Source organism: Heterocephalus glaber, unplaced genomic scaffold (assembly GCF_053883595.1).
Source record: "Heterocephalus glaber isolate CG9 unplaced genomic scaffold, H.glaber_assembly_v1.0 deba00001461, whole genome shotgun sequence".
NCBI lineage: Eukaryota > Metazoa > Chordata > Mammalia > Rodentia > Bathyergidae > Heterocephalus > Heterocephalus glaber.
Window position 1 is genome coordinate 16,630,961 of NW_028258308.1, and position 26,563 is coordinate 16,657,523.

Below are 26,563 nucleotides of genomic sequence, written 5' to 3' on the forward strand. Positions count from 1 at the left end.
TACTTGATATGCAGAGAGGATAGCTACTCCTGCTTTTTTTAGGGTTCCTGTCACATGGAGTATTGTTTTCCACCCTTTAACTTTCAGTCTGTGAGTTTCCTTTTGAATTAAGTGTGTTTCTTGTATGCACCATATTGTTGGGTTTTGCTTCTTGACCCATTCTGCCAATTTATTTCTTTTGATTGGTGAATTGAGACCATTAACGTTGATGGTTATAACTGAAATGTATTGACTTGTCATTACTATGACTTTTTCTTTTTGTTGGGTTCTCCCCCTTTACATTTAATTTCTTGTCATGCCAGATGGGTTCATTCTGCTTTGCTTCCTGGGGTTGTGATCCTCAATGTCTGTTCCTAGGATATTGTGTAAAATTCTTTGGAGTGTGTGTAGATTCATTTTTATGGTACAGCAGTACCATATAAAGCAAGGGTTGTCTTTATTAAAAATAAACTTTCTTTACCTCCAATTTCCATTACTTTCCTTCAGCAGTCAATATCAGTTGTTTTATTGTCTTTATCTAGCAATGTTCTAGACTTCATAATAGTACTCTCTGTTAATAATTGAGCACTTCCTATCACGTTACATGGTACAGTGTCCTCCATTTGCCCCACAATTAACACTGCCTCATTTTCCCTAGATGTGTTTCTGATCTGCAGACTTGGCAGATGGTTTTATTGGTGGGAATTTAGGTTCTTTTACTCATCAGAAAGTACATTTTCATCTCATTCATCTCTCCCTGCCCCCTTTCCCCTGCACAGCCTCCTCCTTCCCTTCCAGCATGTCATGATCTTTTTTCCTTGTCTGTTTAACCTAGTTTAGTGGCTTTTTGTTTTCTAGAGCATGTGTTAGGATCTCATCCACACTCTCAACATCCTATCAAGGCCTTTGCCTTTTCAAATGTATTCATCTTTCTTTAGTATTTCAAGATGCCCCTTTATGCCTTGTGTTCAATTTTTGTTCTTTTCTAGAATGCCTTAGTGAGATGAGATGACTTCACAGAAAAGTGTTCTTTTACTTAAGTGCATAGCAGTAGTTAGCCTTAATTCAGTCATTCTGCTGCCTGCTTTGCAAGCTCAAGGTCCCAAGTTCCATCCCCGATACCAAAAAAAAAAAAAAAAAAAAATCATAATGGTGTTAGGGACAAAAAGGAGATCGAGCAAAAAGAAAAGAGCAAGATTGTTTCCCTAGTAACCCACCAAGGAGAAAAACTCTGGAAAGTATGAAAAAATGGTGAAAGTGAACAGGTAACAGACTTATCCATGTGACCACAGAGAGATATTAGAAAATAAATGTTTTAGGAGACATGTGTGCTCAGAATGTGCAAAATGTCCTGCCAGTGACTGCCGGGAGCTTTTTATTTACTTTAGTTCCTAGTCCTTTTTGCTAGCTTGCCCCTGCCCAAGGCTGCAGGAGCCAATACCCACCAGTGGAGTGGAGCTGGGGGTCTTTTTCACCACCGGAGGAGAGGCCCAGAGCCCACAGCTGTAGGGAGTGGTAGGAACATAATAACAAATCCTTCTTGGGGCAGCGATTTAGCTCAGTGGTTCTGCCACCTGCCTCACAAGCACAAGGTCCTGAGTTCAATCCCCTGTACCAAAAACAAAACAAACAAATCCTTCTTCTAGTTAAAAAAAAACAAAACTTGTTTTGTGATAGGGAGGATGTAGAGAACTTCAGTTAGGTAAACTGAGGTTCAGAGACTTCTGTGATCTGATTTCTGGACCTAAGCAAATGTGTAAGCTGAGTACCAAAGAGCTGACTTAAAAATGATTTTAGGAGCACAACCCCAGTATAAATTATAATCTCTATTTCCTCTATTGTTTTTTATTTTAATTGTTTCACTTCACTACAGTTACAGGTCACTGCTAAATTACTTTGGAGGTATCCTTTTTGATTGTATTATTGTGTATAGATAGTGCTGAAAGTCATTAAAATTAATTTTGATGTTTTTAATTTTTTGAAGAGATAGTATTTTCTAGTTTATAATATAAAAAAGTAATATCGGTGCCTTATAATTTTATACTTTAATTACAGATAGAATTGACTTATCAAGTAAGGTGGCATGATTAGTGGGAGTGGCTTGCTTTAATATTCCAGGTTATATTAATTTTAGATGAAATGAAATTAGTGTTCTTGTGGACAATTGAGCCGAGTTCCTGAATTACTCTATTCAGTTGGGATTGACTCAGTTTAACAAAATGGTACTTTTAGAGTTTTTGAGGATAATGAGAAAATGGAACTGAAACTAAAATTCTCTTTCAGTTTGAACAAAATAATTTCTATGAGCAGCAATTAAGAGGGTACATATAAAAGATTCACTTTCTGCTCTAATTTCATTTGGTAAGATTGCACCATCTTAAGTCCACGGTTACTTTACTTGAAAACTATTATGACTTTATGCATGCAGGTGCCCTCTACATTATGTGGTTTTGCTTGTTTTTGAAAGGGATCTGACTGTGTTGCCAGCCTGGCCTCAAACTCCTGAGCCCCTCTTTCCTCAGCTTCCCAAATAGCTGGGACTACAGGCATGCACCATTGTACCTCACTGGAATTGATCTTCAAAGGGCAGAGAAAATTAGCACTAGCTTAGGGATGCCTGTTTCTTTGGTTTTTTTTAAACCAGTGATATCTTGGGAAACTCTTAAGCCAGTCTACACTATCAGAGAAAAATGTTTGCTGTGTGCTGGCTTTGGAATCAGCAAAGATGCAGGTGCTTTCTTGTGAGGGTAGATCCCGGAGGGGATTGGGTTTGGCCCAGCTTGACTCACCTATGAGAATGCTCCTTGGTGGAAGCAGACCATATGGGTATTCCTGGATGTGGACTGGCTTCTGGAGACATAGGCACATGATTTTGAAAGGCCAGGCAAATCATAGCTGACTATATGCCAGTTTCATATGGCTGCCTTTTTCATGGTGATATCCATGTTCTCTTACTGTAATAATTTTTCATGACTAACAGTACCCAAAAGGTACATTTTGATTGTTTAATAAATCAGATACTAATAACTGTTACTGCCTAGATTGAGGACAGCCTTGGCTAAATAGTGAGCTCAAGGCCAGCCCAAGCTACATAGGGAGACCCTATCTCAAAAAACAAAAAAATAATAACTATTACTGGATATTGTTACAGAAGTACTAATAATGAATAAATGTTAGACTCATTTAAATGCTGTATGAACATTCTTTACCTCTAACATACTACAAACACTCCTGGGTCTGTGTATTTCACATTCTATTTGTTTCAGAATCTTAAATTTACTGGGTAAAAGCCCATAGGAATTCAGGCTGGCTGGGCAAAGTTGATTTGAGACTAAGCCTGGGAGTCGGGGTTAGAGAGGGTGGAAAAGGGGTGAAAGGGCTCTTTTGACTTGAGTGCTAAAGCCATATTCACGTCAAACATTGGAAGGGCCTCTTGATCAGGGTTTGGTATGTGGAGAATGGAAAGCCGAGTTGGTAAGCTTTCTTCTTTTCCTTCTAAATTTCACCTGATAAAAACAGAAAAGCATATTTGACTTGCATGGCATTAAAATATTTGATCATTAAGGATCAGGTACTAGACTTGAGAAACTGTTTAAGCCAGGCTAAATACAACTTTAGTGGAGATGTGGTGTCCAAACAAACTAAGGAATAGGTGCACTAGTTCTATTAGTAACTAATGTTTAATTTTTAAAGAACACAGGAGGTCTTTTGAAGACAGTTTAAGGAATGGGTGTGGAAGGGGGCGTGGGGGAAGGAACTCTCAGTAGAATGCTTTTAGATATTTCCTGTTATATAAATGCTACATACTTCTCATGCTTTCAGATTTATAGCAAGTGGAAATAAGGCTTGTTGAGGCTTAAATTTAATTCTGTTACAAAGAATGTAGACACTACATAAATAGTGAATGAACCTGGAAAGTGGCACAAAGCACAACTTTTTAATTTTTCATTCAAATTCTATATTGTGTGACATTTGAACATGATATACTTGGGCAAAACATGTTTGGTTTTTTAAAATGCTGTATCAGTTTATAAGACTTTCTGTTTTAGAAAAAAAGTCCATATTCAGTTGGAATCCAGATGTTAAAATACCTCATTTATGTCCCCCAAATAACTTGATACTTTTATGTAGTGATATTTTAATTTCCTTCTAATAAAGAGCACTACACTGATGTAATGACAGTATCTGCATTTAATTTAGTGAACTGGAATTTTGTGTTAGTAGTGGAAATTTAAAAATTAAAGCTTTCTACTTTTTTTTTTCCAATACTGAGAATTAAACCCAGGGCCTTTGCACTGAGCTACATCCCCAGCCCATTTTTTATTTTGAGGCAGGATCTCACAAAGTCGCTAAGTTGGCCTGGCTGGGCTTGAACTTGTAATCCTCCTGCCACTGCTTCCCAGAATAAAGTCTGTAATTTTTCTACTTCTACTTTTCTAGTATGTTAACTTCTTTTTTTCTCTCATTTATGTCCCCCTTTCTTCCCCAGCATAGCCATCTATATTATTTATATTAGTGGCTGAAAGAAAAAGCTAATGAAGAAAGATTTTGTGAATTAAAAAAAAAAATCTTTCCTTCCTTGTTTTCAGTAAAGTGATAGAACTGGATAAGGCATTTGGAGGACTTAAATGTTGTTGTTTGTACCATTCAGGGATACGAATGTGAACTTGTAAACATGGGTGTGCATATATCGCTGTGGTATGATTCTTTTAATTCTTTTGGAAAGATACCCAGCAGAAAAAGTAAAAGTGTAAATAAGTTTCAAAATGTATAATTAATAATGTGAAATAGGAAAAAAAGGTCTAAAAGAGTAGGGAAAGTGGAAAGGGTAGGGGAAAGGAAATAAGGGAAAAGAAAAAAATATGAGAAAAGGAAAAAATGGAAACAAAGTCTTTGTAAATAGGGGAGAAGGGGAATGGGGAAAAAATAAGAACCAAGATACATCCTATAAAGGTACAAGATCCCAGTGATGAATGTAACTGTATTGTATACCTAAAATGTACCAATAAAATTAATGGAAAAAAAGAATGTGAACTTGTAAATATTTTCTTTATATAAATACCATATCTGTCAAGCTCATTGCAGTGTTCCTGCATAGATCAAGATACTATAGTCCTGTTGAACAGAATGTCTGAATTCAAGAATGGGTTCTGTTGTTATAGCTCATTCTGGGCCATGCTTTTCATTTTTATGAACTGTAGTATTTTGTAGAATAGACTTGTCATATCTGCTTCACAGGGTTTTTTACATCAGGAGAAGGAGTATGTGACTGAAGCAGTCCAAATTGGTGTATATTTGATGCATATTTCAGCGGGGCAAGAAGCACTTATTTCAGTTCGTACACAATCTCTAGTCATTTACTTGATTTTAAAAATACAATGAATATTCATTGAGTGTGTATGATGTGTTACTCTTTGTATCCTGGTGCATACAGAGATCAGTGATTACAGATATAGAACTATTGTCTAGGACACATAACTAGAAAGTAATCAGTAGTTTACAAAGGGTACAAATAAAATACTTTGGGATCCAGGATAGTCAAAACCTTGTTGGATAATAAGTGATCTCTTAACCATCTGTCCTGAAATCTAGAAGTCTTCTAAAGTAAATAGAGCTTATGAAATACCTCCTCACAAAGTAGAAGCACAGTGCTTCATAGATCTTACACCAGGGCTTAGATATGTTGTCAGCAAGGCGCCAAGTAGTTATATATGATTTTTATTCTGGCCCATATGACATCATATGTGAATTTGTCAGATCCATCATGGAAGTTTCACATTGGGACAAATTATCACAGTTTGTGGACATGGGACATCTCTGAAGGAGATAGATCTTTGATGTGGTCAAGGAGTGTGATTATTCTCTGTGTGAACAGTGATGTATTCATTTTCAAAAGGTATACACTTAATTTGAAAGAATTTAATTTTGTGTTCTGGGGTTGGTTGTACTTAGGAAATAATTTATTCATCAGGTATTTATTGAGAACCTACTATATGCCAGGCATTAAGGGGAGTATAATGTTGAATCATTGCATGCCTCAGTCTGGGTAGGGAGATAGCCTTTATATATAGCTTACACATGTGGCAGAAATGATCAGTGAAAAGAGACAAATTTAAAGTGTGACAGAGGTTTAGGGGCAGGAGTGTTTATTTCTATCTAGTACATATGCACTTGATTTGGGGTGTATGGCCATCATGTGTCCATTCTGCTTAGCAGCCCCAATTTCTGCTGGTCCCAATGTCCCATCTAATAAACATCCCTTTTCATGGTTTGGCTGCTTAATTCAGTGGTTTCTGTAACTTCGGAGATTAGTAGGACTTGACACTGGAGATGAGAACAGTCAGTAAAGATAAATAGCATAAACAAAAAACTTGGGCAATAGGAAGATTTTGGTGTACTTAGGAAAAGCACATTTAGTTTGTGGCTTTGGGAACAGGAGAAGAAATCACTGAAGATGAAAAGTTGGGAAGGCACGTTAAGGTGAGATGATAAGTAACCTGAATGCCGGATCAGGCATTTTGGATTTTATGTAGTTAGCTGTGGAAACCTGGCTTTTTTTGAGATTTAAAAATCCATGTATTTCCTGCCAGATTTACTAATGGGCTATTTTGGGGCACAAAGTATTAAAGCAAAATTGTCAATTAAGAATCATTAAGATTTATATTTAAGGCATTTGGAAAGTAGGGTACGAGTTACCACAGTCTACAGTGAAGTGTCACAAAACCTAAAACGTTACTGTTATAGAGCATGAATTGACTTTGGATCATTGTTTTACAGATGAAGAAAACTGGCAGTCAAACCGATTGTTATATTTCAGAACTCTCCAGTAAGTTGTTGGCCGAGATGAGGTTAGGACCTATCTACTCTGATTTCTTGTGCAGTAGGTGTTTTACTTCACCATAGAGCTATATTTTAGGGACTCTGATTTACTTTTGGCCAGGTCACATTAGTACCTCTGTGTTTTGGACTTAGCCATGAAAAAGTAAAGATTACCTACTTCAAGGATGTCAAAGGTTACTTTTTATTTATTTATTTATTTATTTATTTATTTATTTATTTTTGGTACTGGGGATCATACTTGGGACCTTGCACTTGCGAGGCAGGAGGCGGAACCACTGAGCTAAATCCCTGGCCCTTAAAGGTTACTTTTTAAAATGTGTTGTGCCGAGAAATTCTATAAGGAAGGCAAACACAAAGAAGGGAGACTATTAGCCTGGTTCAGTGGCACGTCCTTATAATCTCAGTTACTCTGGAGGCTGAGACAGGAGGACTGGAAGTTCAAAGCCAGCCTGGGCAATTTTTCAAGACCCTGTATAAGAATGAACAATAAGGGCTGAGGATATAGCTCAGTGGTAAATTACCCCTGGGTTTGATCACCAGCACCCCCTCAACCCAACCGAACAACAACATCTTTCCCAACAATCGTTTCGTTCCTGTGTGACCTGGAGTACCAAAGTATATGTTTGTTGAGATAGAAATTTGTTAAAGGATAAAAATGAAAAAAAGAAAGGCAATAGATATAAATCAAACACACTGAAATACAGTTTTACTTCTAGCATGTGTAAAAAACATAAGGTTTTAAAACATTAGATATGAAATGTATTTTATACTATAAGGTGTTATAAAAGTCTGTATTAAAATTTTGAAAATAGTAAATTTAACAAAATCCAAGTAAGTAGAAACTTACAAATCACTAATGTGAAAATTTTACTTTAATTATGCCTAACACTTATTGATGCTTATTGAAATAATATGTTACTATAAAGCTTTTAAGGTTTGAGAAAAGACAACAAGTATGGTTTATATATTTTTTATACTTTTTTGAAAACTAATGTGAGTTTTTTAACATTATTTTTAGATGGCTATTAGACCTTGTAAAATACAATTTTGGAATGACCATGGTTTACTCAAATGATGGGACATCTTTATACATACAACCTTAATTTGTTTATAAATATAGTATTTATGGTAAAGGATGCAAATAATTTTGGGAGATTCGAGATTTATTAAAAATAAATATTAAAGTACTAAAACTTCCTCTCTTCAACCAATAAATAAGTAAGTCTTTAATAATTTTTTTACATACACATAAATATATACACACATACACATAAATCTTTGTTCTTAGCCCAGGAACATTTTTGAAAACCTGATTCTAGTTTTTGTTTTTAATATAAACAGTCAGGTAAACATTTACCTAAATAGACAAGTTGCAATAAAGTCCATACTTTCTCAGTGAATACTAATTTGACCTGCAAAAGAAGAGTGTAATTCAAAGGATTATTTTCTTTTCTTTGGAAAATAGTATTTCAAGTTATTTAGGAAATAGTAGGTTTGTTGGGTAAAATGTACATAAAGCCAGAGCAGAAGTAATGCTGAGAGGATTAATGTCTAAGATGCTTATTAGCTTAAAAAGACAAAAACAGTAGACTAAAAGTTGCTATATTCTTGGCCAGAGAATGGTTTCCATACTAGAAAGTAATGAGTCATCTGTTATCCATCATTTGGTTTAAAACATCAGTTGGATGCAGACACCCGAAGTCGCAGGGGCGGGGCAGATACATAGGCCAGCCTAACTGAGGTTCAGAGCATTTAGAAATGGAGCATGCAACAAGGCCGCAGGTGTGCAATCTTTGGACATCTCACATAGATAAACTTTCCAGCTCCCAGCACATGGAGGTACAGTCATGTGGAAGATGGTGAGAAGTATGGGTAGTACTTGTGGGCAAAGAGGAGAGCACTTGTTAGAGGAGAAAAAGTTTGGGAGCTTATGGAGTGCAGCTTCTGTCCTGAATGTGAAATTTTTGGAGCCTAAGATGTTGAGATATGCTTTTTTGTGACGTGATTTTGCATTTTAGTGAGAGCACAGTAGATGCAGCTGCATAGAAATGTTCATTATATAATGGCACTTAAAAAATAATTCCCTGAAATTAGTTTGTTTTTGCTTTGTAAAATGAAAAGAAGTAATTGATGAGAGTTTACAGGAGCAACCACCATTTCAAATGGAAACTGTATGGACATTTTTCCTAATCAGCTGCCTTCATTTCTTCCCTGTACAGTTTACAGGTTCCTAGTACAAACTGCCTTATGTTACAAACATATTTGCACATACTTTATCTTTCCAATTAAATTGTATCTTCTTTGAGAAGAGAGTTCAAGAGCTCAAAACCAAAAATAAATAAATGTAAATAAAAGCATTTATGTTATGCTTTAACACCGGAGGATACTTTCATTTATATTATTTGGTATCTTAATAGTGCATTGAATGTAACAAGGGCATCTAAATAAAAGGGAGAAGAATAGGGTATACTATTTATATTTTCTATTTTAAGATTCTCTAGAATTTAGTTTATAGCAAACCCCTACAGTGGTAATGTCTTCAAATATTTTACATTATGCATTTTAGAATACTAAAAAGTATATTTTAAATAATCTCTAAGCAAATTTAACTTAAAATTTACATGATATTCTTTGGGGATAAATTTGAAATCAATAAATACAGTAGAAAAAGTTTCGTGACATTTAACATTAAAATTGGAAACTTAATGGGAGATTTTTAAAAATATAAGATTTTTAAAACTTCATTTTAATCAGTTATGTTAGTGATAATGAGCAAACACACAAATAAGTTCCTAAAGCAAAAACAGTAGTTGATTTTCTGATTTTCTCTCCCTAGAGTGGACCGCATTTAGTGGTTTCTTTTGGTATCTAAAAACATATTTATACGGGTTGTTTTTCAGGTTTAGATTTTGAGAACTGACTTCTCATTGTGGGTGAGGATTCAGCTGTTACCTGTGCCTTCCCCACCCCTCATTTTCTTGGTATATTATATCACTTTGTAGACAAATCAGTAGTCAGTGTTTACATTTTTATGACTATGTAAATATTATTCATGGATGGCCAATCTAGTGTATGATGATTGAGTTTCTTTTTGTTTTCTCTGTAGTTAATAATTATTTTATTTTTCCAGTTGTTTAATTTTCTACGTCACCAATTTGCTGTCAGGATTACAAATTTCCTTTCATAGATACTACTTACTGGATTCAAACACATCAGAAACTGTCAGTTTGAAACCTCCTGCACCTTTTGATTTTAGCCTCCACTTTGGAGTGGTTAATCAATATAACTATTACACACAGTCTTCCTAGGCTTCCTGTTTACTCCCATCTTACAGATTTCATTTGTCTTTTTCCTGTTAAACGGTGTTTTGTGGTTCTCATGTCTTCCAGTTTTCTTGATAAACTCTTTTGATAGGATTGTGTTAGAAAAGAAGCATGGGAGATACATTTTTTGAAGCTTTGCATCTAAGAAATGCCATCATTCCACTGTCATACCTGATTGACATTTTAATTAGGGTTGTAATTCCAGGTTAGAAATAATTGGCAATAAAAATTTGATAATATTGCTCACTAGTCTTATTGTTTCTAATGTGTTTGAGAAATGTGATGCTATTGTTTCTAGGTGTGTGTGTGTGTGTGTGTGTGTAATGTGTGTGTGTGTGTGAGAGAGAGAGAGAGAGAGAGAGAGAGACAGAGAAACCGAGACCTCCTGGTTCCCTAAAGTTTTTAGGCTATTCTGTTTGCCCTCATGTTCTAAAATCTCAGTGTTGGGCTTTGATATCAGTGTTTCTTAACCTCTGTCCTGGGTGGGCCATATATAACCAGGAAACCATTGTCATTCAGTTCAGGGAAATTTTCCTGTAGTACTACTTTGATAATATTTCCCTTCTATATTTACTTTTTTTTCCTCTTGGGAACTCATACTAGACATCTGAGCTCCCAAATTCATTCTACACATTTTCTATCTTTCCCCTTTTATTTGTTTTACTCTTTGTCTTACTCTTGTAACCCTTCTATTGTTGAATCTGTTTCTGTTGTCATATTATTTCCAGGAATTTTAAATTTTTTCTCTAAATATTTCTACTTTGATAGTAACCTATCCAATCTCTCTGAAGGTACCAATTGAAATTTTCTTTGGTTTCTCTGAAGAAATTGGAGTTTCTCTTCTATTCATTGAATTACATTCAGTTTCATGTCTTCAGTATTTTACTTTCATCTCTGTGGCCTACTATTCTATGCTTTAGCATTAAACATAACTAATATCAACCATTCCTTCTTGGCAGATGTGAGGATTAATCTCCCTGCCTCATTTTGGTCCATAGATTGAGAATAGAAATGATATAGATTTAACCCTCCCCAGGTGTTATGTTGGAGGTGCCACAGCACCCAAGATGTAGTCTGGTTGCTGAGTCACATTGTGAAGGGCAGCTGTCTGGGGAGGAGTCCAGAAACATTTTGGACCTGAATGAGTGGGAAAGAAATGTTGGTTGTGTTTAGCCACTGAAACTTTGGTGTTATTTTTTTCCTGTGGCATTGCCTAGCGTGTTCCTAACAGGTATAGCTGTCAATCGTATTTAAAAATGAGGTACAAAAAGCTGTTTGGAAGCACTACACTAGTGAGTAGAGTTTAGATGTATGGTAGGGATCTGGCTCAGCCTCCCAGATGTTGTTGTCAGTAGATGTTTCCTCTTGGGCTGGATGATTTTTCCAGGAATAATTCCACCGACTGCCTATGCCCAGCTCCCTGGGTTCTGCAAGCTGAATGATAGAGAGGACGGTTAGGAGGCGTGCTGTTCAGTGTGTTCATGTTCCCTTTGTCTTCCTGTTTTTAATAAAATACTCCTTTCAGCTGCACCTGCTGCCTGTAAGACCACAGATCCTAGAATTAGTACTTGTCTCTCTATAGAGAATAAACTTTCATCAGAAGCCAGGTAAGACTGGGAGTCTGAATGTTTCTTAAGACAGGCAAGTGCTTCACAGTCACACTCTACTACATGAACTCCTTGATGCTGGATTCTTTCAGGCTGTTGCAGTTAAATATCTGCTTCTAGGCTTTCTTGGTGCTAACATTGCCTCTCTGACATCTGCTTTTTACCACCCCAAATTTTGTCACTCTTGTCTGCTGACCTACTCTTTGTCCCTTTATATTTATGTCTTTTAAAATAATCCCTATTTGCTATTTTCTAGAGGGAGTGTAGGTAAGTACATGTACTGAATCAGTACCAGTACTGGAAGTTTCTTCAAAATGAATTTTTTTTCTCCCAACTTTTTATTACGAAAAATGACAAACATTAAGAAATGAAGAGTTGAATGAACATCTAAATAATATATACACTTAGGTCTGATATTAACATTTTGCCATATTTGCTTTATCTCCTCCTCCCTGTTTTGCTGTTTATATGTGTGTATAGTATTTTCTGATTATATATGTGCATATGAAGTTGTAATTGGTTGTTATTTATCTTTTGGACAAGAGCACTTCTTTAAAGCTTTTGCTTTATTTTTTGTAGTTTCGTTTTTATTGTCTTTTGAATAATACTAGAACCTGTGAAATAACTAATGATGTGTCCCCAATAAGGAGATGTTAGTGAAAGCATATGTGAAAAGAATGGAAATATTTCTAATGGGTTGATTTTCTAACTCAGGTGCTACTAATCTAAAGCTTAACAAAAGTATGCTTTGCATGACTTATTAACATTTAACATAAAACAGTATTTGTCTTTGCAATGATGAACTAAATTTAGAGTTCTCCCAGCCTACCCCCCACTTCACCTTGTATACTTTGCCAATATTCAGCCTCATGACTTTTGTTTGCTTTAAATTGAATTGAGTCTAAGCTCAAAGGGCATGCATTTTTGTTTATGACTAAGAGCTGATCTCTGAAGTTATCAGACATTCCTCACATTCCATATGTCTTAATTTTTAGTGCTTGGAGGATCTGGTGCTTTGCCAGAGCAAAATAGAAGCTAGAGAGCACAAGGAAATACCACCAAATAAAGTCTCCACATAAATTATAAAAATTCAATCATATGTTTAACTAGCAAAGCAAATTCTGTGTGTGGAATTCATTTGTAGCATGTTAATGCTGTTCCTTAGGCTATTGAGGAGCATTTCTGTGTTTTCTGCTATTTGATGCTTGAAATTCCAACCCCAGGAACTTTAAAATATCTATGATTCTTTCACTTTGCATGTTGTACTCAGGGTGAGGATGAAGCAATTTGCAAGAGAAATTGCAAAAACCAAATATCTTGGGAGTGATTTAGTGTTGTTGATGGGGGTCATTAGTACAGATGTGGTGATTGACAAAAAATAGGTTCATTGAACACATGTTGAATGAGCATCAGCCTTTGTTCTAGTCTCTAACAACTGCAGTGATGGACAAAACAAGTTGTGGGGAGATAGGAGAAAGATCATATCAACAAGAAGTAAATTGGCAGATATGATGTGTGTATTAGCTCTGCTGAGGTAAAAAACAACCTATAAATTTTAGTGACTTCTATAGCAAATATCTACTTCTTCATGTTGTATCAAGTACTGTAGAATAAAATAAGTGAAATCATGTAAATCATACATGTCAGGGAAGGGAAACATGCATGGTCAGTTCAGTTGTTTTGTCACTAAAAATGTATTTTTAAAAAATTCAACTTTGTCTTGGTCAAATATTAAACATACTACAAAAGAGTCAAATTAGATTCTGATGTTAGTAACTCACATGTAATCTTTGTAAAGTTAATAGAAAATAATTTAATAGAAAGTGAAGGAAATTGTAGGATCTTTTGTCAAAAGCTGTTTATTATATGTTTATATAATGTTTATTATACTCCTTTGGTGTTCACCAGGATTCAAGATAGGCTAAACAAGGATGCCCTACCATTTTTGGGTGCTGGGGATTGAACCCAGGCCTTTGCACAACACCCAACCATTAAACTACATTCCCAACCCATGTTTCTTCTTTAGTAAGTCATTGTATATAAAATATGTGAACAGCATTGTGTGGCAACTGTCTGCCATCACTACTTTTATCAAAGTTTAGAAAGCCTTAGTTAATATTACTAAAACAGGTTAAGATTTATGAATGCAGATAAAAAGTTTTTGCATGTCTGTAAATAGTCATCTTTGAAATATTAAGCATGCTTTTTCTTCAGCATGAGAAACCACAGGTACATGGAGATTATCTGACTCATTTACCTTTTCAAAACTTTCTTTCTTTTTTTTGGTACCAGGGATCAAACTTGGGACCTTGTGCTTGCGAGGCAGGTGGCGGAACCACTGAGCTAAATCCCTAGCCCTCAGAGCTTTCTTGGGAGGCAGTCAGACTTGGTTTAATTTTCTAGGAATCTGGTCAGATGCCTCTATGGTCTTCACATTCTAGAAGGCCTGTACTTAGCTTAGTCTCTCTTTCCCATTTCCAGACCCAGGAATATCACTGAGAGTCAAATGCTATATAATCCTATTTAGGTCAATTATGTAAAAAACTCTTAGTGGAAGACCTGGCTCTGCTAATTGTATCACTATAGCATCAGGAAATATATTCGGTTAAACCTGGCAGGCATGCAGTCTTCATGTGGCCAAACCAATATGGTGCATTTGTCTAGGCAAGATTGACAGAGTTGAACCCCACTGAAACAACAGCAACTTCACAGTGTGAAATTCACATTTTTTTAAACTCTAAGTGGTGACAATAGCCACTTTGCCTGAGTCTTCAAGTCTTAGTTCTTAAAGCTCTGGAGTCATAGTTGTGCCTTTAATATAGAGAGCCTAACACATGCTAGTTAGAAATCAGTATTATGTAGGCTTGGGGATTTACAGAACCTGAAACCTTTATACAAGGGACCTCTCCCCAATCACTGTCCTGCAGGGGCAGCCACCATCCTTTGTGTTTGTATGTGACAGGTAGCACTTTCTGAGGTTAACTGTATAAACCTGCACCCGAGCAAAGTACTTGTCTTTGTCTAACCTCAGACTTATTCAAGGGTATTCAGTGTAGCATTGTTTGGGGTACAATTAAAATGCCCATCAGTACTGAGCTATATGGAATAGCTAAATAAACTGTGATCTAAACTTATTTAAAATAAGGAAGCAACATAAAAAGTCTTGTGTGTTGTTTTGGTGCATGAAAAAAGTAAACTACAGAATGATACACATGTTATATTATGGTAAAGTGATACTCTTTATTTTCAAGGCTATCTGTAGAGAAAAATCTGGAAGGACACACATTGCACTTGTCCATTTTTTGAGGAGAGTAATATGAGAACTGCAATAAGAGCTGATGGTCAGAGGGAACTTGGATGTTATATGTAGTGCTTCAATATTGTATAAGGAAAGTTCTTTCATGCAATTTCCTGCAAATTTTTTACATAAAAGATTTTTAAACTATTTTTTAAAAGACCACGAACTGCTCTGTGGAGAATAGATTGTAGAGGAATGACGGTGGAAATGTTGCAACCAGTTAGGAAGTTATGATGGCAGCCCAGGCAAGGGATGTTAGTAGGTTTGATTAGAGAGGTGGTGGTGGAGAGAGAAAGTTGTATGGACTGAGGCTATGCCCTGGAGAGTGAGCTTCCAGGACTTTGATGGATTGAATGTAGAGGTGATGGGAAGAAAGGCGTCACAGGTCTCTGTATCCTGGGTTTTCACGTGAGCATCTGGGTTGATATTGGTACCATCCTCCAAAGACAGAGTTTTGGAGGGAGGTGTGGGGTTGGGGACAGTAGGGGAATCAGAAGTTGTCTTTTGTATGGGTTATATTTGATGTGGCTGTTGGACACCCCCATAGAATTATCAGTTAGATACTGTCTCTGAGTCTTGAGTTCCACAGAAACAGATACCTGGAAATCACTCACTCATTGTTTTCTCTAAGAAACATCTGTTGAGTGCCACGTACCATGCTGTGTGTTTGACATAAAAAGATAAAAAACAGTAGAAACTCAGTGAACTCACAAGTAAACTAAAAAATGTAAACAGTGTGAATTATTGAAATATTTTCAAAGCCAAAACATAAAATGTCACTGAATAGTGACAGCTGAGGAAATAGGATGACCTCCTGCAGAAGATGATGTTTTAATTAATATTTAAAGAAATTGAGTCTTAAAGGACAACTGTAAGGGTGAAACTAAGAAAAGAGCAGGGTGGTGAAAAAGTAGTATGTAGGGATAAAAGGAACTGCACGTATAAAAGCATGTTTTTACTACCTATGTGTCAGACTGTTTTTTCCTTGACTCTCTTGAGCTCATTATTGGTAGATTTTTCAGTAGTTGGTGTTATAAGAGCCTGTATTCTAGATGTCCTGCTTCTGAGCTGTGAAATAATATATTTCTACTCTTCCCATCTTGTCCCATGATTTCCTATTGTTAACAAGGGTATCTTGTTGATACTAGCTAGTTTTTCTTTCTTCTCTTGTTTGGTTTTTATGGAGCATTGTGCCAGTAACTGTGCCAACTGTGTCGGGAAACCTGGCCCTTCCCACCTAGCTTGAAATTTAATTGTTTTTTCCCCCTTTCAAAACTTAGGCTGGGAATGCAAATGTTTACAGTAGCATTATATATAATATGTAGAAGTAGAAACAATCTAAATGTCTATAAACTGGTGAATGAGTAACGAAATGTGGTGTATCTGTGTAATGGAATAGTACTCAGCAATAAAGGAACAAAATTCTTGATATATACAACAACATGTTATATCTCAAAAACATTATGATGAATGAAAGAAGACAGAACAAACCACAAATTATGTGATTTCATATCAAGAAAATTCCAGAAAAGGCAATTCTATGCAGACAGAAAATAAGTTAATAGAGGGCCAGGATTGTAGCTCAGTGGTACTGTGCCTGCCTGGCAAGTGCAAAGTCCTGAGTTCAATCCCCAGTACCAAAAAAACCAAAAAAAGTGAATTAGTGGTTGCCTGAGGTGGTCATAGGGTTGAGGAGTATCTATCTGTAAAGGACACAAGGGACCTGGTGGTTGTAACTGCATGAATTTACACAAAAATATTGACTTGTAGAGTTACAACTATTAGGTTCCATACTTTTTATCGAGTCAGTTTTATTTTTCATGTGTAACTTTATTTAAATGAAATTAATTTTGGTATAAGGAAGAGATGGGGTCTAGCTTTTGTCCTCTACTTGGCTATCTAGTCTTACTGTTGCTTAAATGATCAATCTTTTGCTCATTATAAATGAAGTTAGTGAATAAGTAATATCCTCACAAAAGTGTTTGCAACTTGACAAAGGATTAACATCCAAAATATATTAAAAGTTGCTACAGATCAATAAGGTCAATTATCACAATTTTAAAAGACTACTACACAAAAGAAGCAAATATATTTGAAGGTTACAGCCTTACTACAAGGTGAACATCTATAAGTTAAAAACCTGAAATCCAAAAATGCCCCCAAATCCAAAATTTTTTGAGCTCTGATGTGACACAGAAGTGGAAAATTTCATGCTGTAAAAATCTTATTTCATGTACAAAGTTATTGAAATTATTATATAAAATTAACTTCAGGCTATATGTATAAGTTATATGTCAAACATAAATGAATATCATGTTTAGATTTAGATATCATCCCCAGGATGTCTTTTATACATGCTAATAGTTTTTAAAAAGTTCTAAATATGAAATACTGATGATTTTAAGCATTTCAGATAAGGGATACTCAATCTGTAGTAGTTATTGGATTACCCTACTCCCAGATAATATCTAGTGGTGGTGTGAAATGTGGGTAGTATGTGCATTTGCTTTTGTTGTGGATGAGAGTGCAAATTAGTAAAGCCCATGTGGAGAAGAACTTCTACAAAATTTAAAACAATCAAATGCTGATATTTTAAAATATACTTCTCTAATTCACAATGACATTCTGTAACTTAAAAACATGCATATTTTTCACATTTAGGGCTTTATTCTGAAAAATACTTGTACAGCTGAAAATATTTACCTGTATGCTCACTTAAATATTGGTTTCTCTTGAAGGAAATGGACACTAATGTTTATCAGTTGATGATCAGTTAAATAATGGGCTGTAATCTCACTGCATGCAAATATTTAAAAACTGAGGTAAATTTAAATGTATACTCATTGAAAGATTACTAACATACTGAGTTAAGTCATAGAAAATGAGTATAGGGCTGGGGATTTAGCTCAGTGGTTCCACTGATCAAGCACAAGGTCCCGAGTTCAGTCCCTGGTACCAAAATCACAAACAAACAAACAAACAAACAAAGAAAATGAGTATAGCATGAGCTTGTTTATATATTTTCTAAAAGTATATGAATTTAAGGCCTGAATAAATACTAAAATATTGCTGTATGGGAAAGTGAAAGAGAAACTTTAATAATAACAGGTTATGCTAGTGTTTTGTGTATTCTCCATTTATGAATAAAGTATGTGCTTTTAAATTTAAAGTATAGAATATATGTAGTTTATATGTATATTTAGTTATTTTATATCATAACAACTTTGTAAAATGTGTATTTTTATTATATATACATGTACATATATTTATTTTTAAAACATAGCCTGAGATGAAACACATCATATTGTTAAGTGGGATTATCCCTCTCTAGTGAGGTTAAAAGGAGTAAAAAAAAAATCCTCCTAGGTCTGTACATTTTGATAAAAGTAATATAGGCTCATTTTAATCATTTAATTAACCTGCTTGCAGAAGAGGTTGCATATAACATGGGGTGGTCCATGAAGAGGGATAGCAGACCAGTGCTCTGACTGGAGCTTGTTCTCCAACGTCTTCTACTTTACATAATTATTGTCTTTGGTGAAATAGGTTTTGTGTTGTTGAACCACAGCTTGGGGAATGAAGTAGCCTTGGTGGATTTTTGTTTGTTTGTTTGGACAATAATCCTTTAAGTCCTCTTCCTTTCTCAAACATTCCTACCTTGGCTGGCATAGCCACTTAAATTCTCAAATGATTTTTCAAAACAAAAAAATAATCCAACAAGCAAACATGTTTTGGCTCTTAGAAAAGAGTTCAGGTTAAAGTGCTTGTTTGCTTGCTCTGTTTTCCTCTGAGGAGTAAAAATACCTTTTTTTAAAAAAAAAAAAAAAAACTTACTGAATTAATGAAACACCTGAGATAAAGTCTGTTACACCTTTGTATCTAAATACGTACCTGTTTTCTGTTAAGCTATTCATTATGACATTTAATGTACTGTAATTTTAAGAAGTAAAAATAAATCATGAGGCCAAGTATTTTGATGCAATACTGAAGAATTTTCTTCTATCCTATTCTAGTTGTCAGGTAACATATTTATCAACCAGCACCCTGATTCAAGCTTCATCTTGTTATTTGAGTAAATGCCTTTACCATTACATCTGAATAATAGAAAAATCCTCAAAGAATAATTTACAATGCCCCATCATATAATTGTTTTAAAATTAAAATTTTCATCTTCTTTCCTAATTTTCATCCATTCAATCAACATTTATTATGCACCAACTGTGTATGAGGTAGGCATTGTGCTAGAGAGACCAATAACAGCCAGAGCTGAGGGAGCTACATCAGTTCAGTAAGATGCCTGTGGTGACAACTTCCTCTTGGAGAAGTGAGCAGTTACACAGAGTGTATAGAACCCTATACAAGAATAGCATTCCTGGGGAGTGATTAGCGTGGTGACAGTGATTAAAATATGTGCATGTTACTTTCCAAAATGAAACCCGTTATACTGCATAACCAATGTTCACTAATAAAAAAGATGTGAAAAAAAAGAATAGCATTCCCAGGCTAAATGGAATCAACAATTTTAATTTTTAAAAAATACTGCCAAATCTTTCTTAAAAGGATTGTATCGAATTACAAAGTCATTAGCAATGAATGAAAGTAACTGATTTCCCCACGTCCTCACTAAACATGAGTCTCTAAGACAAAGTAAAACAAAACAGAAATTTGATACCTTAATAGGCTTAAAAATAAGCCTCATTATAGTTTTATTTGGCATTTCTTTTTATTATTAGTGATGTTGAACATTTTCCCATGCTTTCATTATTCTGTTACCTCATGTGAAATTGTTTTATTCACTTGGCATCTTGGCTTTGTTATATACTTGTTACTATTAAAAAAATCAATTTATTGAGGCAAAATTTATATAATAAGCTAACATTTAAAAATGAACAAATAGGAGTAATGATATTTAGTACATTCACAATGTTGTGCAACCCTCAACCTATACTTACTTTCAGAACATTCCCATCACTCCACAGTACCCATTAAATACTTTGTCTGTATTCACCCGTTCTCCTATTCCTGCTTTTATGGATTTATGGAATGGATATTTCATATAGTGGAATCAAACAATATGTAACCTTCTATGTATGTATGGCTTTTTCACTTAGCCTACTACTTTTTAGATTCATCTACAGCATAGTGTGTGTAAGTACTCCATGATTAAATAATATACCATTGCATGTGTATACCACAATTTGTTTATCCATTCATTTGTTGATAGAAATTTGGGCTATTTCCACCCTTTTGGCTATTGTGAATAATGCTGATATGAAAATACACATATATGTATTTATTCGAGTACTTATTTCTTTCAAGAGCAGGTCTGGGAGTGGAATTGGGTCATATGATAATTCTACATTTAAGTTTTTGAGGAACTACCAAAGTATTTCTATAGAGGAGGAATCATTGTACATTTCCACCAACAGTGTACAATGTACAGGGTTCTCATATCTCTATATCTTTGTCAACACTTGTTTATTTTAAAGTTTTTAAAGTTATTATAGTGTCTACTGTGGTTTGCATTTCCCTAATAACTAATGATATTGACAGTACTTGTTACTATTTTGTATATAAGTGAGAAAATGAAGGTAAAAGGAAACTCTGTTACTGATTATCTTATTTTAAAATGAGTTACATGTCCTCTGAAGACATGTAACTTTTTTACTTAAAATTAAATGAGGCGACCTGTTCCAAATCCAAGGATTATCAAACCATTTCTTATGTTTAAATATTTTAGTTTCCCTGATAGATATTTCTGAAGCACAGTATTTTGTCCCCAGGTTTGTTTTCAATTTGATATTGGTTGGGTTATTTATATTTGATATTGGTTGGGTTATTTATGGGTATAATTTATATACTTTAAGCAGTGTCACTCAAAGTGTGGTCTAGGGGCCAGCATCATCAGCATATCTGGGAATTTGTTAAAAATGCAAATTCTCAGGCCAATTGCAAATCTACTGGCAGTAGCTTCAGCAATCTGTTTTAATAAGCTTTTGAGTTGAATTGGATACAGCCTTAGAATTGAGAATCACTACTCTAAACGATATTTTCAGGTTGATTCTATGTTAAAGATCTCTGTGGGAAATATAACCCAAAATTTTGGCCTTTTTAGTATCAAGTTTTTTATAATTTAAATAGGCAGACAATATAAGTAGTTAAAATGAAATTATTTTATATCCTCCTGTTTAAGAAATATATGCATAAGTCATATAGTTTTACTTAGGAATAGGTGTTCAGACTATAAATCATGTTTAAAAGGGTAAGTTTTTTTGAAAAGCATCTTTGTATGTTTAGTCAAATATTTAAGAATTGCATGCCTTTGATAGGTGCCTTTTATTTGTTACTAGACTTTGTTTTATTCTTGTTCAGAATATCCATTGTGAAGGTTTATGAAAGCATGAAAGCCTTGGCAGCAGAATATGCAGCTACTACTGCCTTTAGTGTAAATGTTGACTATAGAGAGGTATGTGTTACCTCAACACATGCTTATTTGACTACAAATAGGTTTTCTTCCCCTCATAAGCTGTTTCAATAGAGATAATAATTATACCTACTTTGTAGATTTTTAGGAGGCTTTCATTCACACATATACATATATTAAAACATGTATGATATGTGATAATAAATGTTGGTAAATGTTTTATACTACCAGTGTAATTAATATACATACAGATTGACCTTTTGGACACAGAATATTGTAAACGGTGCAGTTTTTCTAAGTAATATATTTGGGTCTCACAACCAGCAGTGTTAAGCAGCGTGCTCTTTCAAGGGTGAATCACTCACAAACATTGCCTGTCAAGAGTATATTCATGAAGACCAACACTGCCATCCCTATAATAAAACCACTTTCGACATACTGCCAGATCTGACTTCTAATAGTTTCTTTTGTTAAACAAATTTCTATCTATGTTCATGCTTTTTTCTTCTATTATCTTTATCCAGTTTTAGGATTAGCACAATGTTGAGTTCCTAAAATGAGGGGAGAAGTGTTCCTTCTTTTTTCTGCTTTAAATGTTTGATATAATTTATCAGTTAAAATGTTTATGAGCCTGCTGTTGTCATATAGGTAGGTTTTCAAGCTAGGAATATACTTTCTTTAATAGGTGCTATTCAAATTTTATATTTCCTCCAGAGTCAGTTTCATTAATTTGTCTTCCAAGGTACTTCTTAGAAGTTGTCAAATTTATTTCAAAACAGATTTTTGAAATATGCTTTCTATATCCTTTTAAATTCTGTAAAATCTGTGGTAATGTCTCCTAGATCTTGATATTGTAATTTTAAAATGTATAATTGATATTGTGTAATAGGAAAAAAAAAGTATATTCATGAAGAATTAAGGTTAGGTGGAAGACGGGCGATTCTGATAGGGCTGCGTACAGTCCTTTAGATTTAACCTCTGCTGGTTAGAATGAGCAGATGGTTAAGAAGTGAATGTCCAAAGAGGAGCCAGGAGGTTTGAGGAAAGGCTTAAGGCTTTTTTTTCCCCCCAGTGAGGGTGAGGATTGAGTATATTTATAGGCTTTTATAATAGTTATTTTCCCTTTATCAAGATAGCAGTATAATTGGACCCTTCCTTGATTTTGTTTGTTTGGTACCTGAAGATATTATTCTATTTATATTTTCTAATTTGGATAGGAGTTTAGTCCTAAACTTTGATATTTAATGGTTTTACTGATAAAAGACAGAAAAGAGATGTGTTTTCCAGATGCAGAAAATAAAGTATTAAATTGACTTTTAAAAAACACTGCAAAAAAACTTGTATGAAATTTTCAGCAATAGAAACTTCTGAATCAGTCACTGAGTTCATAATTATGCCTGTACTTGCAGATGTAATTTTAGTCTTATAGCAATGGTGGTTAACTGTTTATTATCTACTGACAAATTCATGGGAAAATGGAATTATTTCCAAATGTAATCAAGTTACAATAACTTGTATTCATAGCACATGCTTTGAAACTTTTATAACTTACTGGACTTCTAAGAATAATAAATATATTTATATCAAACTCAGGCTTATAGATGTTGATTTGATGGCAGATAAGATTTGTCTTTAAGATCTCTCTTTTGTCACTTACACCTATCATTTTCCTATCTCCTCATGCTTAATTTCTTTAGGTTGTATGTGCCTTATGACATCATTGATAAGGAGATAGGGAAAGAGTCCTCAAAGGGAATCCTGTGCAGGGTAACCTGGCACAGAAGCTTAATCTTTTCAGCTTTATGGAGATAGTAAAAGAGACATTCTTAGAGACAGTGCATGTAGATAAGGCCACTTCCTCTGGTGTGGGATTTTTTGATATGATATCTAATTCCTTTATCAAAAGAAAAACCAGATTTCCTGAACAGCTTATGATATGAGATGGAATTTGAGCACAATTCTAAGAGGTACATTGTTTTTTATTCAGATTGAGTTCAAATGAACTCCATGATCATAAAATAAATATGGCAAGTTGTTGTATTTGGGCACATTGCTTAACATCTTTGAGATTCTTTTCACTTATTTAATATAGTAAAGCTTACAATGGCCAGGCACTTTGTTGTCTGGTCCTCCTTTAAACTTTAAAATATCTCTGCAGCCCCAAATTATATTAGTGAACCAGGGTTTTTAAAGTTAATAACTTGCTCCAGGTTATACAGTGAGTATGGTACAAAACAAGGATTTGAACCCATTCTTTGGTACCAAATTTCAAATTCTTAACTTCTAACCCAGGGGTTCCCAAACTTCAGTGTGCAGCAGAGTTGTCTGGTGAGCACACGTTGCTGGACCCTAGAGTTTCTGATTTTGTAGGTCTACCTTAGGGTCCAAGAATTTGCATTTCTGTTGTGCTGCTGCTGGTTCTGAGGACTGTTTTGAGAGGTGCTCCTTAATACTATGCTGCCTGACTTAGTTTCTCTGAGGAATAAATGAGATACTTCTATCTTACTTTCTCATTGCTAAGACAAGTACCCGACACTCACGACTTAAAGGAGAGGTTTTTGATTCACATTTTAGAAGTTTCAATCCTTGCATGGTTGGTGGCATGGTAGAAGGGCCTGGCTTAGAGGAAAGTTATCACTGACGGGCAGCCAGGAAATAGAGGGAGTCAAGAGAGAAACTGGGAAGGGAGATATACTCTTCCGGGTCACACGCACGGTGACCTGCCTTTTCTGACAGAGCTCACCTCCCAACACCAAGTTGGCTATAACACCTCCACAATCCAATCACCTTCTAAACACATGAGGCTCTGGGGCCATTTTAGATCTAAAACATAACAACTTCACATGCCATGTTATGTTGACAATCACTAACATTTAGTGACTGCTTACCATGTTCTTGACACTGCTTGAAGTTATTTCTTTATCTTCATATTATCTTAGGAGATAGTCAAATTGTAGGGAAAGGATAAATGTGTGTGTGTGGAGAGGGGGTGTTTTCACCACTCAAGAGAAGGAAGCTGAAGTACAGAGGTGTTCCCTTAAAAGGTCTCCCAGTGTATCAGTGGCAGGAGCTGTTTGCCCTTATCATGGCTTCTGCCGGCTGAGCTGGTTTCGAAGGCCAGTGTCTTTGGAGTCATCTCCAGAAGGGAATTTCATGCTATGGGAAGGCTGAGAGACAAGCACACCCTTCCTTTCATTTGTTGGTGTTTTCTGTTCTTGGAAGGAAGGATGTTGTGGGACAGGTCTGGGATCCTTTTCATGTTACACTCCCAGGGTTCTGGTGGGTAAATGACATATTTGTTATTCTGATGAATGATGCAATTCTAGAAATGACCTATATTTCAGGTGTGCATTGAGACCTTTGATATTCATTAATATGGATAAAAGGGATTACAGGAGCTTTTGTATGTAAGAACCGGGCTAGTCATGGCAGCATATTAAATTAGAAGGCATGCTGATTGATGGTGGCCACCCTACAACAAGGCATTCACTAATCTGTAATGTTAACTTGCCATGGCTGCTCCAACAACCAAGGAAAATTCCAAAAGTGAAAATGAATGAGGGAAAAATAAATCTGTAATTATGTCTGAAGCCGGTACTTTACTTGCTTAGGAAACTATGTAATTTCCTTGTTAGTTTTAAGGAATCTTAAAGAAATTAGTTTTAGCCAGGCGTGGTGGTGCATGCCTATAATCCTAGCACTTGGGAGGCTGAGGCAGGAGGATTGCTGTGAGTTCCAGACCATCCTGGGCTATATAGAGTTCAAGGTCAGCCTATCTCAAAAAAAAGAAAACAAAAAAGTTTAGTTTTAAAGAAAAATGTGTTTAAGAGAAATGTAAGAAAGTTTCAAAAGGTAATATCATATTGATATATGAATACTTTGTGTTTTGTTCCATTAAAATTTTTGAGTGACTGTTAAGTACAAGATACATATAAAAAATGTCATGTTTGGCCTTCCTTTCAAGGAAAACCCATATCAAACCTCATAGTTGAGAGTTTAGTTAATTTGTATCAGAGCACCCAAATCTGAAATTAGTGTAGCTTGATGCATATTCTTATTTTAGGGGTACTAATATCATTTCTGTAATGCCAATATTTGAATCCTGGGCAGATATTTATTTATTTTTTTTTTTCAGATATTTATTTTTAATGGGATAATAATTTTCTGCAGAGTTAGACTGGATTTTAGGCCTCCTTACTTGCAGCTTGGGGTTCTCTGATTTAAAGTGGCTTGATTTATTCATCGTAGAGTTTTATCTCCAGTCTTAAACTGTGATCTCTCAAAAGGATATAAGGAATGACTTGTTCTTTTTAAATATTCCCTTCTGTATTTTATCCTGGTTTTTTCTTTAATATTTCAATTGCAAAGGTGCAAGTTCTGGAAACAAGAACAAAAGAGAAATCATACCAGATATTTAATTTGTAGTGAATGTGCTGAATTTTGACATGTGTGGTTTGACAAAAAAAATAGTCACTGTGTATTTGTTCTGTTGTTGTAGGTTAACAAAGCCCCTGTCCTTTGCTGACTGTGTTGGGGATGAGCTGCCATGGGGATGGGAAGCAGGGTTTGACCCTCAAATTGGTGTCTACTACATCGATCACATCAACAGTAAGTTTCTCCAAAAATCTAGTTATACAAAAGGGTAAGCATTTTACAGAGTGAATTTTCTTATTTTAAAATCTCCATTTTTTTAATGACTAATATTTAACTGATATTTTGCTGTTTGGGGTATTATGCAGAGTTGGCTTTCTGGAGACAGAGAGGGAGAGAGGATGTCTGGTGGTCTGTCTGGCTGCTGTGGCTGCTGAGCTGGGAATGAGTTTTCTTCTCCAGTGCAGGTTTGGAGGCCTGTGGAGGTGGCTTCTTTTTCTGTGTCCTCTGCACCATCAGACTGGGGGCCCTCCTTTTTTGACCCAGAAAGAATTTGTTGGGGGCTAAGTGTGGTCTAAAGTCACAGCTGGTGTGGATTGGGTGCCCAGGGGAAGGACTGGCATTCATCAGCCCTCTGAAAGACAGCATAGCTTAGAAGAGACTGAAACCCTTTTTCTTTTTTTCTGTTTCCTGATTTCTTTGTGGCTGGAAGAGGAAAACA

At 35.2% G+C, this 26,563-nt stretch overlaps 1 protein-coding gene across 3 annotated transcripts in view; it reads left to right on the forward strand.

The window, feature by feature from the left end:
• Nucleotides 1–26,563, forward strand: part of Wwc2 (WW and C2 domain containing 2) — a 229,320-nt gene that overhangs the window by 85,059 nt on the left and 117,698 nt on the right. For all 3 annotated transcript variants that reach the window (XM_021264966.2, XM_021264967.2, XM_004852978.4), the window contains exon 2: nucleotides 25,970–26,079. In XM_021264966.2, coding sequence (XP_021120625.1) covers nucleotides 25,970–26,079 — 110 coding nt within the window. The remainder of the gene's footprint in view (nucleotides 1–25,969; nucleotides 26,080–26,563) is intronic.